The sequence below is a fragment of the Phascolarctos cinereus genome, unplaced genomic scaffold, assembly GCF_003287225.1.
Source record: "Phascolarctos cinereus isolate Bilbo 61053 unplaced genomic scaffold, phaCin_HiC Scaffold_726;HRSCAF=1367, whole genome shotgun sequence".
In the NCBI taxonomy this organism is placed as follows: domain Eukaryota; kingdom Metazoa; phylum Chordata; class Mammalia; order Diprotodontia; family Phascolarctidae; genus Phascolarctos; species Phascolarctos cinereus.
The window spans coordinates 70,922,145-70,939,932 of NW_027556098.1; the positions used below are offsets into that span (position 1 = coordinate 70,922,145).

General features: G+C 37.0%; 1 protein-coding gene across 1 annotated transcript in view; it reads left to right on the top strand.

Moving 5' to 3' along the window:
- The window catches only part of DMD (dystrophin), a 1,828,382-nt gene that overhangs the window by 1,555,132 nt on the left and 255,462 nt on the right, over positions 1-17,788 (top strand). The window contains 1 exon segment of the mRNA XM_078146592.1: positions 8,898-8,976. Within this exon segment, the coding sequence (XP_078002718.1) occupies positions 8,898-8,976 (79 nt within the window).

Consider the following 17,788-nt stretch of genomic DNA (forward strand, 5'->3'; position numbering starts at 1 on the left):
CTGAATCTATTTTAAATATTTTAAAGCAGAAAAAGTAATTAATTGAAGATTACAAAGAAAAGAAGAAACCTACTAGAACTTGAAGGAAAGTTATGTAACAAGTATCTACACTTAGATTTACTTGAAACCCTTCCTAGGATCCACATGGCCCAGATTTTCTTTTGACTGTTATCCATTATCCGTTGTTTCAGACAATGAGGTATAAATTTAATTCGTCTTTCCAGGACATTGGGATAGAAAAACACTAAAAAAACAAACAAACAAAAAGAAGAAATCCAATTTTTAAAAAAATCACATCAGGCTTCACTTGCTACATTTTGATGTAAGAACTGGGGGAAAAGAGTGGACCTAAAGTCTTCTAAAGAAAGTATTTTCTTATTTATGTCATTATTTTAGTTTGCTAGCTTTATTTAGCTTAATATTCACTTTAATTAGAAGTCTTCTAAAGAAAGTATTTTCTTATTTATGTCATTATTTTAGTTTGCTAGCTTTATTTAGCTTAATATTCACTTTAATTAAAGGCAGAAGTAATATTTTTAAAACTTATGCTTTCCTCTCAAGGTATTAGAAGACCAAACATCTATGATAGAGAAGTAGGAAGGGAAGGGCCTATGCAAATAACAACCTACTAATCATAAATGAAAAAAATCAAGTAATAATATAACAGTTTACATAGCACTTAAGTTTTATAGTTTAGCAATTAGGACAGGAACAGATAAGAAGAAAGTTTCTAGGCCAACTAATTATTGTTTTTATAAAGTATTACATATAAATATTTCAATTAGTAAAGAAGGTAGATTTTCATATCCATCATGCTGTCACCATGGTGGAAGTTCTCCACTAACGTGGTTCAAGGATCTTTCTATGGTTCTGTGCCATTCCACATTTTTATCAATGACTGGGAAGAAGATATAAGTAGATACATCAGATCTGCAAATGACATAAAGATAGGAGGGATGGTTAATGCTCTGGATGAAAGAATCAAGATCCAAAAAGATCTTGACAGGCTAGAGTGATGGGTTGAATATAATAAGATGAAATTGGATAAAGCAATGTGCTACAACCTCCATTTGGATTCAAAAACAAATTGCATAAGTGCATGATAGGCATGTGGCTGGACCACAGTTCATGTGAAAAAGATCTGGGGGATGGAAGTATAGCATTATACACATGCTCAACATGAATCAACAATGTGACAAAGCAGCCAAAAAAAGTATGTAATCCTTGGTGAACTGATAGAGGCATACTGTTCAAAACAAAGAAGATGATTGTACTGCTATATTCCGCAGGCATCACACCACATCTGAATATTCTGTTCAGTTCTTGGTACCATATTTTTAAAAGGACATTGACAAACTGGAATGCACACAAAGGGGGTGACCTAAGTGGTAAGATCAGTTGAAGGGACAGGGAATATGTAGTTCAGAGGAGGGAAGATTTAAAGGGAATATGTTAGCTAGTATTAGGATATTTTCCATGAGGAGAAACCTTTTTTTTTTTTAATTTGGCCTCGGAGCACCGGAGTAATGAATGGAGCTTACGGAAAGGCAAATACCAGTTCAAAATAGGGAAAAACTTCTTAACAATGAAAGCCATCCACAGTTGAAATAAGGTGTCACAGGAGATAATGAGTGCCCCATGATTAGATCAAGGTTGGAAATCCCCTTGTCAAGGTTGTCATAAAACTAATTACTATTCAGATTCAGGTTGCTAAATAACTAACCTCTGAGAAGATTTCTAACCCTGATATTCTCTGACTCCGTGATCTCCTAAAGAATTATAGTAAACTATCGTGAATACTCAAAGGCACACATGGCAGTTCTATGTGTAACTGGGGCATAAAGAATACCAGTTTCTTAATATACATTTTAAAATATAGGAATTGCAGATTAGATAATATTCATGAAAAAATGCCCATTGCAAAAACAAAACAATGGCACATGGTTCTTTGTACCTTTTTCAACATCTTTATACCTTACACTCAAAGCAAACTGGTTTTCCTCAAGTCTCTGACCACTCCTGGCTGTTCTTCCTCCTTGTACCTCTTAATCATGAAGATCTGAGCACTTTTAGATGCATGTACTGAATGGTACCCAGTGTACCTGGCCCAGTATTTTGGCAGGCCCCAGACCTGGTCATCTTCTTGCTAGCTGGCCTGCCACCACATGCTGATCCTCACTACCTTCAGCCAATCAACTAGTATTCATTAAGTGCCTACTATGTGTCAGGAACTATGCTAAACATCAGAGGTACAAAGAAAGGCAAAAAACAATCCCTGCTCTCAAAGCACTCACAATCTAATAGGGAAGACAATATGCAAACAACTATACTTATTCCTTCCACATCTCAGGGATGGAGGGGAGGGGGCAGTACCCCATGATCTCGAAAATCTGCTTAAATTTTTTTGATCTTCCCTTTTACCAGAAAAGAAGTCCAATTTTTGTCTTTTTCTTTTATGGAGTGTTTATAGTACCTTATTGTAAAATTTGGGTTAAGTATTTGGTCATAGGCTCTGTGTCATCTGCTGGTCTTCGCATGTCGTCTGCAGCTTCTGCAAAACTCCTCCCAAATTCCCATTTCATTTCTTATGCCAACCCGCAATAAATCAAAACCATGATGGGGAAAGTTGTGATGTGGAAGGGATGACTGTATATACAAACAAAATATAGGGAGGATAAATTGAAAATAATTGGCAGAGGAAGGGTACTAAGATTAAAGAAGAGTCAGAAAGGCTTTTTGCGGGAGGTAGGATGAGGAGGAGAGAGTTCCAGGCATGGGGAACAGTCAGGGAAAATGCTGGGAGTTGAAAGAGGGAGTCCTATGAGAGGAACAGTAAGTCAATAAACATTTATTTAGCACCAACTGTATACCAGGCACTAAGCTATGTACTGAGAAACAAAAGGAGGTAAGAGACAGTCCTTACCCTCAAAGAGCTCACGATGTCATAAGGGAGACAACAAGCAAACAGTTATGTACTAGCAGGCTATATGCAAGATAAATAGGAAATCAATAAGAAAAGGAAGGCACTAGAATTAGGAACAAGAAGACCAGTGACACAAACTACAGAATACATGGAGGAGAGAAAGAAGTCTAGAAAGACCAGAAGGGTAGAAAGGGGCCAGGTTATATAGGGCCTTAAAAGCCTTGCTTCTGGAGGTAATAGGGAGCCATTGAAATTTGTTGGATGGGGAGGGGTGACATGGTCAGACCGGTGCTTAAGGAAGAACTGTTGATCTGGAAGAGGGAGAGACTTGTGTCAGGGAGAGCAACTAGCTGGCTATTGCAGTAGTTCAGGAATCCAAGCTTGAGGGGCCAGAGGCTTGTAATAGGGTCATAACAGAGTGGTAGTAGTGTCGGAGGAAAGAAGGGGCCCTAAATGGGAGTTCCGTATCTCTATTTTATTAAAATGTTAAGTTCCTTGAGGGAAGAGACAGTCTATTTTTTTTAATTTGTCTGCCTAGTGCTTAGCAGAGTCCTTAGAGATAGTAAGCGCTTAATAAATGATTTCTCATTCATTCCTCTACAATTCACAAGGCTCAAGGCTCAGTCTTTGGCCTCTGGTTTTTCTTTCTCTTAGTGCTCTGCTTTTTTAAAAATTTTTCTTAATTAAAAATAAATTTTACTGTTAACATTTCTTTAGTATTTTATTTTTCACCACCTACACGTAAAAACAATTTTTAAGATTTGTTTTTAAAACTTTGAGTTCCAAATTCTCTCCCTTCCTCACTCCCCACACCCCCTCATTTGAGAAGGCAAGCAATTCAATATGGGTTATACGTATGTAATCACGCAAAACATTTCCGTAATAGACATGTTGTGAAAGAAAACATAGACAAAAAAACAACAGCAAACTCAAGAAAAATTTTTTTAAAAGTGTGCTTCAATCTGCATTTAGACACCATCGGTTCTTGTGTTTTGTATGGGGATGGATAGCATTTTTCATCAGAAGTCCTTCAGAGTTGTCTTGGATTGTTGTATTGCTGAGAATAGCTAAATCATTCGTAGCTGATCATCTTACAGTATTTCTGTTTCACTTTGCATCAGCCCATGCAAGTCTTTCCAGGTTTTTCTGAGAGCATCCTGCTCATCATTTCTTATAGTACAATAGTATTCCATCATAATCACATACCACAACTTGTTCAGCCATTCCCCAACTGATAGTCATCCCCTCAATTTCCAATTCTTTGCCCCAAGAAAAGAGCTGCTTTTTGTTGTTATCTTTTTTGGGATACAGACCTAGTAATGATAGTGCTAGGTCAAAGGGTATGCATGATTTTATAGCCCTTTGGTCATAGTTCCAAATTGCACTATAGAATGGTTGAATCAGTTCACAACTCTACCAACAGTGCATTGATATCTCACTTTTCCCACATCCCCTCCAACATTTGTCATTTAACTTTTCTGTCCTATTAGCTGATCTTATAGGTATTATAATTATAATAGGTAGTACTTCAGAATTGTTTTAATTTGCATTCTTCAGTGCTCTGGGTTTTTTTTCTCATGATACCAATCACAATACTACTTCTGTGGTGACAAATCTGTGCTTCTAGCTCCAAACTTTCACCTAAAAGCCCATCCTATATCTTTAGCTCCCTGTAAGACATCCACATGTAGGTGTCCTGCTATCATTCCTGTAAACTCAAAATATATAATACTGAACTTTTCATTTTTACTCTGCTTGCTCTTTCTCAACTTCCCTATTTCTATCAGTAGGTCCACTATCTTCCTAGTACACCAGTATTCATTTCAGGTCAGTTTGATTCAACAGGTTTACTAAGTACTGTTCCTCACACAAGACACTCCATTTACTGACTCTGGGTGTTTTCATTGTCTGGTGCCATGCCTGGAACACTGTCTCCTCTCTTCTCTGCCTCCTGATTTGCCTGACTTCCTTCAAGTTCCTGCTAAAATTCTACCTTCTACAGGAAGCCTTTTCTGATCCCCATTATTGCTAAGACCTATTTGTGGATTATCTCCATTTTATCCTGTATACATCTAGTTTGTACATAGTTGTATGCATGATATCATGATGTCTCCCCCACTAGACAATGAGCTACTTGAGAGTAGGGTCTGATTGTGTGTGTGTGTGTGTGTGTGTGTGTGTGTGTGTGTGTGTGTTTCTTTATATCCTCAGTGCTTAGCATCCTTAGTGCCTGGCTTATAGTAGTCTCTTAATAAGGAAGAGGTTTGTTTATTAATCAATTAATTAAATTAAATTCATAATTAGTAAATATTGATAAACTAATTAATAGGTAGCCTCTGAAAAAAGGTTTGTAGTCTATCTATTATATACAAAGCATGGGGCTAGGCACTGGGCATACTAAGGAATAATAAGATATGGTTCCAGCCTTCTAGGAGCTTACAATGGGAGTGGGGGCAGGAGACGGAGGGAGAAGGAAGGGAATAAGCATTTATATATCACCTACTATGTGATAGGCACTATGCTAAGTGTTTTATACATTATCTCATTTGATCCTCAGAACCGCCCTTGAACCCCATAGGTGCTGTTACTATCCCTATTTTTCAGTTAAGGAAACTGAGGCAAACAGAAGTTAAGTGATACAAGATCACCCAGCTAGTAAGTATCTCAGGCTGGATTTGAATCCAGGTCTTCTTGATGCCAGTCTCAGTATTCTATCCACTGTATCCCTTTCCCCTTCCCTTTCACGTGGACTTTAAGCTTCTAAAGGACCAAGACTCATATCTTGCATTTCTTAGGACCTTTAGCACATTAATGGGTATAGGAATACAGCAAAGATCTTCAATTTGTCATCACCGGACAATTTCTGATATAGGAACTCTCTCCCCTGTTTGTGACTTAATAGATAAATCCCAGGAAGGTTCCAGAGACTTAAAGAGATTAAGTGTCTTGACAGTCACAGAGCTAATAAGTGCCAGGAACATGATTTGAACTTTCTGCCTTCAAAGGGAGCACTCTTCACGTTAGGCCATGCTATCTCTGTAACGTACCAAGTATTCATTTATTTAACGAATAAATAAGCAAAGGTTGCCCTTTATCTCAGCAAAATAGTGATGGATGTTCAAATCTGTTTTTGTCTTCTTTGCCCTGGGCCCATAATCTTCAAGGTACATTAAAAAAATAGCCAGCAAAGTCCTAATCTGTGAAACCTATTGCTTTAACTCCTAAAATTTCTTTGGATTATATAGATACCTACTGAAAAAAAAGTATTCTTTTTATAGTTAGCAATAGACCATGTGGATATTACATGCATTAGTGTTTTTTTAAGTCTATTAATTTGTTTAATCATTTGTGCATTTGTTTGATTTCTATTCTACCTTATACCTAAAGATAATTTTGTGACTAGAAATACCTTGTGTTTAATACCTTAGCTATTTGAAGACATTGTTTTCTTAATATTCCATTTTCTAATATAGTGCATATTTTATTTAAATCCTACCCTCAAGCATTTTACAAAGTAATTTGTGTTGAGAGAAATATAAATTTGATTTCTTCTCATTTGAAGTATTTAAGAAAATTGGATATAGAATGGGGAAATTAAAAATTGATAGTGACTGCTAGTCTCATTGCAATCTACCACTATACTCTGTGTTGCTCAATGATGGGATATTTATTCTTTAATTACCTTAGCTAATTCTGGAATCAAGAAGACCTGAATTCAAATCTGGCCTCAAATACTTATTGGGTGACCCTGAGCTAGTCACTTATCTGCTTCAGTTTCTTCAACTGTAAAATGAAGATGATAATAGCACCTACTTCCTGTTGCGAAGATCAAATAAAATTTTTGTAAAGCATATAGTACAGGGCCTGGTATATAGTAGATGCTTAAAAATTCTTGCTTCTTTTTATCCTTCCTTCTTTTCTTTCTACTGCCAGGCACCACTAAGTCAACAAAATGTCACGAGGTAGAGAATGCTATGCTAGGTCCAAAGAAGTATTATTTCTGATTGAGATGATTAGAAAACATTTCTTGGAGAAAATAGCTTTTGAGTAGGAACTTAAAGGACAGATGGGCTTAAGAGTGGGAAGGATATTCCAGTTATAGGAAATATGTAATAAAAACCTGGAAGCACAAAAGCCCAGAACGTGTTCAGGAGATGACAAATAGTCTACTTTCTCTGGAGAGTAGAGTATATGAGAGGAAGTATTGTGATAAGCTATTAAGATAGTTGGCACCTGAATGTAGAAGACTTTTCATTCAAAGGCAAGGGGTTAGGGGTTAGGACTTTATTTGGAAGGTTATAGGAAGCTAATGAAGGGTTTTGAGCATACTAGTGATGTAATCATATCTGTGAATAAGGATTAATCTTTACTTCAGTTTTAATTTAATTCATTGATTACTGTGTATTGTTTTCAGTCGTCTTTAACATGGTGTTTTGTTGCTTCATTCTTCATCAACTCTAAAACTTTCATTGGACTATAAAATATGAAAGTTTCAAAGATATATAAATAGTTTTAGATTATGTTTATTCTCTAAACAACTGGTTGGGAAATTAAATTAAATTGTTTTATCTACTCAAAATTATACAAACAATTTTATTTCTTTCATAGAGTTGACAAATTTTCATTGATTTAATGGATTTATGTCTTAGTGTCATGTGATATATAACAATGTAGCATACACCATTATGACATACTACAGTTAGTATGGATGCCTCATGATCTACCATGTATATTTTACAGTGGAAAGAGTATTGAGTCTAAGTTGGAGGACCTGGGTTCAAGGCTCATCTCCGATAATTACTGCCTTGACTCTGCAGAAGTTATCCAGTCCCTTGGGCCTCATTTTCTTCATTTGTAAAAATGATAGAGTTGGACTAAATGATCAAATCTATATTTATGGTCCTATAATCCTTTAGATTCTTGCCCTATCCACCTCAGAGTCCAGGTCAGTTTCATGCTAATTAAAGTATGAGTTCAGAGAGGGATTATATAAGAGAGGAAGAAAACGAAAGAGGAAAAGCTATCTCTGTAGCTACTCTGGCAATTTGATTGGAGGTCTAGAGTTGGCTTTCTTTAGGGTCCTTGAGAGACTTCTTTCTCAAAGAGATCAAAACCTATGGACCAGATCTGAAATGGACTTTGCCTCTTAGGAGTCCTCAACACCATTTAGAGCAGCCCTGTCGTACTAGCTGTAGGTTTTTGAAGCTTAAATGGTTAAAGATGTTAGGTTTACTAAGGAACAGGTGAAACAGCTTGAAACTTCCTTCAGTTTTGTTTTTTTTCAGGATGGAATTTAATTGTCTTGCAGATCACTACTAAATGTAGTTTATATACCTACTTATTAGAAAAAAAAGTCATTTATATGCTACAATAGCCAAGGTTAGATCTCCCAGTTATCCCCTTATTCATCCCCCCCCATTGCAATTTGAAATGAGGAAATCTGAGAATATTCCATTACAATTTAGACCTTGGTTCTACTCCATTGATAATATTATACACTACAACATTACACAAGCTTTAGAAATAATTAAAGAAAGTTAGCTGATTGAGACAGGCATCATACTTCTCAAGTTCTTTTTTTTTTTTACACTGTATTATGGTAGTAAACAGGAAAAAACTTAACCTGGTCACTCACCTCAGTTTCTTGAAAGATTTGGAATTTGCAGCTTTTTTTCTAATGATGTTAATTGGTATAGTAGTTCATCTATGGAAAGCCAAAGAAGTGAGGGTATAAACTACTCATTTAAACAATAGTGAGAGAGGAAAATCTTTTTTGTTTTGGCCTTAGTTTGATAAAAATGAGTCTCAAAGGCCATGTGCAGTAAGTTGATATTAAAACTCTGGGGTTATAAATGGTTGCTGTAGTATTCTCAGCCTTCCAGACCCAAAAGATTTATAAAAAGGGCAAAGTTATTTTAATTGTTCCTCATTATATATGATGAGAGAATAGTCATTTTTCTCCTCTTCCTCCCAGGTGGCCATTGATGAGCGCATCAGGCAGTTGCATGAAGCCCACAGGGACTTTGGCCCCACATCCCAGCACTTCCTTTCCAGTAAGTCATTTTTAGCTTTCATTACTTAACCTGTTCATTGCATCTTTGGAGATAAGAATTAAGAGCTGTTTTATAGTCATCTGTGCCAACCACAGTGGAACAACAAATCATATTGAAATATAACTTGGTGGAGAAGCTCAGAACATTAGAAGAGGAAGACCAATTAGGTCATCTTGTTCATTCTGCTGCTCATGCACAGTTGTCTCCTTTAATATAATCTCAAGTGTTTTGTCTACTCTAATTTTTTTTAAGTTGTTATTCCTGCTTCGAGTGATTCACTCCACAAGACTTAATATAAAGGATTTAGTTTGGTGCATGCTTAGAGACAAAAAAAAAGATGTACATATACACACATACATATATATACACACCTATATGTGTAGATAAATATGCATGTGTTTGTGTTTACATACATGTATATGTCTATGTATTTATACAAATCTACAAGTCTCTATGTACAAGTGACTCTTCTGCTCCCTGCCTTATATTTTATACCAGGATCTGCAATGTTGTACTTCTCTAACTGCATTCTTCTCCCGTTATTCTCATTTATAATTTTTCCAAAACTTTTTTTCCCCTGCATTGCCCTCCTAGCATAAATTAAAAAGAAATCATTCCATGCAAAGGAAGTTGCCTTAGAAGATGGTTGGCAAACCCACAATTTCTGTTTCTGATTGAATTTTGGCTTTTACTGTATAAAGCTTCTGTGGGATGGGGACTGTCTTTTTTATAGGTTAAAGGTCATAGTTAGAGAGGCAGTGAAACATAGTGGAGTATTGGACTTGGAGACAGGAAGGCTGGAATATAAGTTCTGCCTCTCACATTTATTAGCTTTGTGACCAAGGGGCAATCATTTAACCTCTCTTAGCCTGAGGCTACTCTTTAAGATTTATCTACTAAGATGTAGACTGATTGCCATCTACATCCATGGAGGGAATTCTCAGAAGTCTTTGATGTAGTGACCTAGTTTATAGGTTAAATACAAGATTGTTCCATATCCTTTAATTGCCCATGACCAGTCCTACCAATAAGTATCATGATGGTGTCCAACTATGAAATGGTAAAGAAAAACAGAGGAAAACAATGGATTCTCTGAGTGATTGTGGAATTTGGATCAAATTACAGGTAAATCCCAATGTTACTAACTCCAAGAGACTATACTTATTATTTACATTGCTGACATTTATTAAATATTGTATCAAGCATTACTTGAAGTAGACCATTGCCCAGAACTTGAAAATTTCTTTGGAAATTTTCCTTGTAAAGATGTTTATTTGTTGAAGTAGAATTTGACCTGTATTCCTTGATCAAAAACTCCAGGATGTCTGGAGCTCTCAGACTCACCCTATGTTAGATGGGGCAAAACTTTAGAAAGTTCTTATAATAGAGATGTAGCATAGTCTGTGTCAGGGACACTTCTCCCTCTGACTATAGTGCCATCGTAGGTCTCAGTCAGTGTTCAGAATCAGCCCTACACCTGAAGCTTGATCCCCAGCCAATGAGGAAATAATAAGTATAGCCATGGCAAACTAGATTCCCCAAAGGACGGAGGTATAACACCATAAATTGCTCTCCCAATCTATTTCTTAAGGATCAGCACACTAGGAAAAACACAAATGAATGCCTATATCAAGACAAGTTCTCTGGAATATGACATCATACCACAACCTCCTTAAGCTCCAGAGGCTCACATGGATCTGAGTTGCTATCTGAAAATAGCCAAATCTGCTCACATCTTGGAGATCATACATTCCCTGAAGTTTCTGTGTAGGCATTTTTTACCTTCCAATAATAATTATTGTATGTGTGATTGATGTGACTCAAGGAAATAAAATGATAGTCACTGTGATATCGTTTGGGGGAATTGCAGATCTGTTCCTTTTTTAAAATTTCAGTTTTTCTTTAGTTTGTGAATACTTTGGATCTTTGTTCTTGATTTTCATGTCTCTGGAATAGTCTGTTGGAAATTTCCTTTCTTTTCTCAGGGCTCTCACATCATTTCCTCCTCCTATCTTCTCATTCCAAGGTCAACCCTTCCAAACAAACCTATGATCCTATGCGCTTTTGACTTCTCCATTGAATTTTAAAACACTCAAGTCTCCCCCATCCTTAAAAAGTCCTCTAGACCTTAACATCTCCTGAACACCTATATTTCTACTCCCTTTTCAGCCAAACTCCTGGGATGGGAGTGGCTGGGGGCAGGGCAGAATTGTCTACATTTACTGCTTCTACTTTCTCTCCTTTTGAGTCCTCAACTCTTTGCAGTATGACTTCCAACTTCATCCATCATTCAACAGAAACTACTTTCTCCAAAATGATAAATAATGTGTTGGCCTTTTCTCAATCTTTATGCTTCTTAATCTCTCTGCAGCATTTTACACTTTTGACCACCTCTTCCTTCTGCATTACTTTCTCTTTTTTAAGTTTTCCTTATGTCTTCTCTTTAGGTTCTTCTGCCTTCCTGACCACTCCTCAGTTTTACTTTTTCATCATCTATAATAATTGGTGTACCCAAAGGTGGTGTCCTGAGATCTCTTGCTACACTCTCCCATTCAGGGACTGCATATTTCTATGCAAATGAATCCTAACTATCTACCTAGCCCTAGGCTCACTCTTGAGTTCCAGTCACATCTCCAACTGCCTACTGGATATTTCAAACTAGACATCCCATATTCATTTCACATTTATCAAGTCCAAAAAAAAGAAATCATTATCATTACCCTTCAAACCCTACCTTCTTCCAAATTTCCCTGTTTCTGTCAAGAGCACCAGAATCTTTCCAGTTACCTAGATCCAAAACCTTAGTGTTATACTTGACTCTCACTTTCCCCTCACCTTATAACTCTCGCCAATAACTCGCCAATAACTCTAAGTATTGTTGGTCCTACTGCCAGAACATTTCTTGGGTCCAGTGTTTTCTACTCACACAGCACCCACCCTAGCTCAGGTCCTCATCACATCTCACCTGGACTTTTACAAAAGCTTTCTAATGGGTTTCCCTGACTCAAGGGTGTTCTCACTGTAATCCAACCTGTACACAACTGCCAAAGTGATTTTCCTAAAGTGCAGTTCAGACCACGTAACTCCCCTATTCAGTAAACTCCAACAATACCTTATTACTCTTAGGATCAAATATAAAATTTTTTCTTTTACTTTTAAAACCCTTAACAATTTTGCCCCAACCTGTATTTCTAGTCTTATTATGCATTTCCTCTTCTTGTTCTTCTTCTTCCTTCTTCCTTTCTTCTTCTTCCTTCTTCTTCTTCCTCTTCCTCTTCTTCTTCCTCTTCTTCTTCCTCTTCTTCTTCTTCTTCTCTTTTTCTTCTTCTTCTTCTCCTTCTTCTCCTCTTCCTCCTCCTTCTCCTTTTCTTCCTTCTCCACCACCTCTTCCTCTACCTCCTTCTTCCTTTTTTTTCTCTCTCTCCCTCCCAAACTACCCTATCTGCCATTTCTCATGCACAATACTAAGTATCCTATTTCTATGCCCTTGCCCTGGGTGTCCTTAATGCCTTAGAATTCACCCCATGTTCACCTTTGCCTCTTATAATCCCTTGTTTACTTCAAAACTGTGATTAAACTCCCATCTTTTTTAGTTTTGTTTTTGATTTTTTTCTGGGCTTACACACTAAAAAAGATTATTTCCATACATGCAGAACACAAAAGAGGATTCTCTATGAAACTGTGAATCTCCATTTCATACTTCGTGCTATTCAGAAGTATATAATAAATTCTAAGCATTATTTTCAAGATTGCCTTGTGAAACTCTTCAACATAAAGCCTTTCCTGATCCACCCTCCTAGCTGCTAGTAGTAATCTCCCCACAAAATGAAAATCCTATATATTTGGTGTAAACTCATTTGGGTACATGTTGTTTCCTTTGATAAAATTTAAGTTCCTTGAAGACAGGAAGATTTTTTTTTTGCCTTTGTATTTCCAGCACCTAGCAAAGTGCATGGCATGTAATAAAGGATTAATAAGTACTTGTTGATTAACTGATTTCCAGTCATTTAGGTGCAAAACACATGATGATTCTACTTCCCTATCCTCTATATACTTGTCAACCCCTTTTTCTCATACATCTTACCTCTAATAACTTCCTTATTAGCTATTGAAATGGATCCTCAAAGTACTTATTCTTCCACATTAGACACTGTAATACATTGTTATCTATGTGTCCATTTTTATGGGATTGCTACATATGAAGAGAGAGGAAACCTATGCCTATTTGTCCAGAACGTGACAGGAAACTGGATATATGGACAATATAGTCCATCATTTCCATCAGTCCACCTATGTGTTTTTCTGCCTGCCTGTCTCTCTCTCTCTCTCTCTCTCTCTCTGTGTGTCTCTGTCTCACTTTCTATCTCTCTCTGTCTGTTATATATATATATATATATATATAAAACATATATAATGCTATGTAGGAAGAATAAGGACTTTGAGGAACCATTTCAGTGGCTAATAAGGAAGTTATTAGAGGTGAGATGTATGATAGAAAGGGGTTGAGAGGTGTACAGAGGATAAGGAAGTCAAACCATCATGTGTTTTGTACCCATATGAATGTCTGGAAATCAGCATTGTATATGAATAGCAAGGTGACAGTGCACTATATTATATTCAGGAAATTGCTTAAAATTTCAAAGACCCTAAGCTCTTCCCTACAGAAAATCCCATCTTTTTTTTTAACAGTAACATTTTCCCAGGGCTAATACGTGATTGCAAATTACAGATCACCCAATCATTGAAGAATCAAAATTATGAGTTACCCATAATACATGTACGTAGGCTGAAAGATACATCCACTGATGATTTACATGTGAGAAATGTTATAAAACATGTAACCCAAAAAAATTTGGTGATGATGATGAAAATAATATATTGCTTTAATGTTTACAAAGCACTTTATAAATATTATCTCATTTGATCCCCACAATAACCTTGGGAGGTAAATGCTATTATTATCCCTATTTTACAGAGAGATAAATTGAGACCGGCAGAAGTTGTGACTTGACAGAAGCTAAATGACTTGCTTGAGGTCACATAGCTAGATTTGAATTCAGGTCTTCCTGACTCCGGGTCTAGTGCTGTATCCACTGTGCCATCTAGTTGTATGACAAACAAAAGAGATGAGTTGGTCTTGTGGCAAGATCAAGGTCTTAACAGGACAGCCTGGAAGCTACGTGGTATGCTCAAAGTGTGAAAAGGCCAGAGGAGCAACTCCAGAGTGTTAGATAGAACATCTACGGAACATTTAAGTGAGAACTTGGCTAAGAAGTACACAGATTGAGGAGCGTGGTGGGTTTCTAACTAAACATTGGGAGGGAATAGTCTCATCAATGAAATCATATTTCAATGAAAATATTAAAGTAAGTATGTGTCTTCTCCTCCTACTCAAAGTGGCAAGAAACATGTCTTATTTTGCATCTACACACACATCTAGTATAGTGTTCTGCACGTGCTTAATAAATGAAGGGGAGAAGATTGGCCTTAGCTGAATTCTAGCTGGATACTTCTTCAAGCTCAACATGTCCAAAAGAAAACTTGTTATATTACCCCCTTAACCACCTCCTTTTTCTGACTTTACTATTTCTGGCAATGGCATCACCATTCTTCCTGTTATCCATGCACAAAACCTTGGTTTTTTTATATTCTTCCTCTTTCCACTCCTCCCATAGGCAACTAGTTAAAATTTCTATAAAGTCTACCCAACTACTACCCACCCAGGATTATATAGAATAGCCTCATAATCTGATCTCCCCACCTCTAGTTTCCCTCTGCTCCAACATGTTCTCAAGATTTTCATATTTCCTCCATGAATGCTGATTTGTTCATATCTCTTCTCTGTTCAAAACCCTTCAATAGCACCCTATCTATCAAATAAAGTACAAAAGTTCTATCACACAAGGCATTCCACACTCTGTAGCCTCCCCCACACCATTCCACTCAATGTGTTCTAAATTACTGCCAGACTCCATCACTTTCTGTCACTTGTATACATCCAGCACTTATCTATCACTGTTTTTTTTAATTCAGTTTAATTTTATTTTAAGTTCTGAATTGTCTTCCTCCTGCTTCCCTTCCTTACCCACTGTGAAGACAAGAAAAACAAAACCCATTACACACGTGTAGAATGAAGCAAAACAAATCCCTGTTAGCCACATTAAAAAAAGAAAAGCTTCAGTCTGTACTCAGTCCATTACCTCTCTCTGTCTGGAGGTGGATACCGTGTTTTATCATGAGTATTCTAGAATTGTGGTTTCTGGCCTCTGTGTCCTTACTCACTCTAAATCTACATCTAGAATTTCTCCTCATGCATCCTCTGTAGTCTTTGCACTTCTTGAATCCTACTCATCCTCTAAAACAGCTCAAATCTAAGACTTCCCTGATCTGTCCAGGGAAGCATCTTCTTCTTTGGACCTTTCCAACACCTAGTGCTTTTCAAGTAGTTGGCATTTAGTAAATGGTTATTGAATGAATAAATCTGAACAAAAGTAAACATCTTTCCAGAACAAAGAACAGGTTTTTTTCTCCCAATATCTCATGAAATATTTAATAATTTCTTGCATTCTCTAAAGCAGAATTTCTCATAATGAGCAATTTGTCATACTTTATGGATCCTCAGATCCAGACATTCCTGATGAAAGGGTGGAACTATAGATTAAATAGAATAAGGGATAAGATCATTCATTTGGATTCAATTCAATAAATATTTTTTAATCATCTACGAGTACAAGGCTTCCTTCTAGGCTCTGGGAATAGACAAAAATGAAACATTCTCTGCCCTTTATTAGTTTATATTCTATCAGGAAGATGCAACATGTACATATAAAAGTAAAAATAAGATTAGCTGAGTGAATGAGTATGAACAACTTGAGAGGAAGAAAGTTTTGTTTAGGAAGTGACACCTGAGTTGAGATTTTAAGGAAACTAGAGATTCTGAGTGGCAAAAGTAAGGAAGAAGTGCTTTATAGGCACGGGGGACAGCCTGTGAACAAAAATTGGATAAGAAATATTGAGTTTGGCAGTTTCTTAAGGAAGGAGAAGACCTGAGTATATTTGTTGGTAGCAGGCAGGATTAGAGTCACAGATTTAAAAGTAGTCAGTGAATATAGAGATTTTTAAATATCAGAGAGAGGTAGAAGGATGAAAGGGGTAGAGAGAGAGGACAGATACCTTCGAAAGATGAAGAGAGGACTAAAAATGCAAGTATAGGATGTTGCCTTGTCATGAGCAATGACTGACATTTCTTCTTTAAACACAAGAACTAGGGAGGAAAGAATGGAGAGAAGTGGTCTGAGACATACTATAGGAGGGAAAAATAGGGAGCTTGTAGCAAATAACCTTTCTTTTATTCAGAAAGATAAGAAATGAGTTCTTCTGGTGAGAGAGAGGGGCTAGGGAATAGTTTTAGTTACCTGAAGAAAGAGAAAGATGAGACTAACCATTGAAGGAATTGTTATAGAGAGTCAAGTAGCACTGATGACCCAGGTGACATTCAATAACACAAATATGTAGTTGAACCAGTCAGCAAGATCGAATGACCTTCTCCAGCAGGATTAAGCAGCATGCTAATAAAAACAAAGAAAGAGGATTGTGGGTAAAACAGGGCTTGGGTTGGTAAGTTTGAGTGACACTATGACATTGAGTCAAAGAATGACTAAGCATAGGGTGAAGGCTGTGAAGGGAGGAAAATGGAACTAGATTGGGATTGATGACCTGGAAGAACAGACAGTGTGGAGAGACTAGACGTCATGGGGAAGACTGTGAATCAATTGCTGTCTTTGTTGGAAAACAGTGATATCCTGAGCCATGTGCAGGCTGGCCCCAAATGCAAGATTCAGATCTAGAGAGATTGGGTCAGTGAGGTAAATAGTGATTTTAAGCCCCTTTTATTAAATATAAACAAACACTGAGTGAAGATATGTATACATTCAGCAAGCATATACAGGTGCAGCTCTCCAAGCCCTTGCCCAGAGGAGTATATCCAAGTCAATAATAGCACCCTGTCTAAGAATCAACAAATTCAGATCCAAAGAGTTACCCTTTCTTCTTGACACTGGTTTTTAAGTTTCCTCCAAAAGTGAGCCTTAGCGCATTCAGTCTATTCCTGTTCCAATTCTGTATGACTAAAGGATATACATGTGATTTAAATCATTAATGACATGCATTAAGCAGGCCCTTCAGGGCCCAAAGCCTAAGCAAAACAAATAATACCTAAGGCAATTCACCATCCCAGTTCTGCCATTGCAATACTAGGACCTAAGCTGTATGATATACTCAGGAATAAATGTCCCAGATGACCGTTCTAAGTTAACAAATAAACCACCCAAGGAGAACTTTACATAAAACATACTCTAATCAAAGAAAAGGGGGAAAAGCAGACATCATCAAAATTACAACCACCTTCCCAGACTCAGAATATTCATGCCATGATGTCACCAGATCAAAAATAATGATCACCAGTTAAAAAGATCACAATGGAGCCTGAGGTCAATTGAAAATGCACCAAAGTAGCACCAAACAACAACTGAAAGCTGGCCACCGAAATCAAAAGACTCAAAGGATGTGTCTGCCATGTAACATGTAACATCTGCAAAAATATCTTTGGATGAATTAAAGAGTTTACAGAAGCTAAAGAGTTTATAAGCAGTTTCCTTGCAATCTGCCCCTGGGCCTAAGATAACATCTTCCTTCTGCTTGCTCTGCTTCTCATTTTCTGTTGCAAAGTCCCTTGACTACTATCTCTCCCTCATGGAGACACCCACCTCTAAGCGAGTGAAACCAAAACTTTTAGCCAATGATCTCCAAGTTT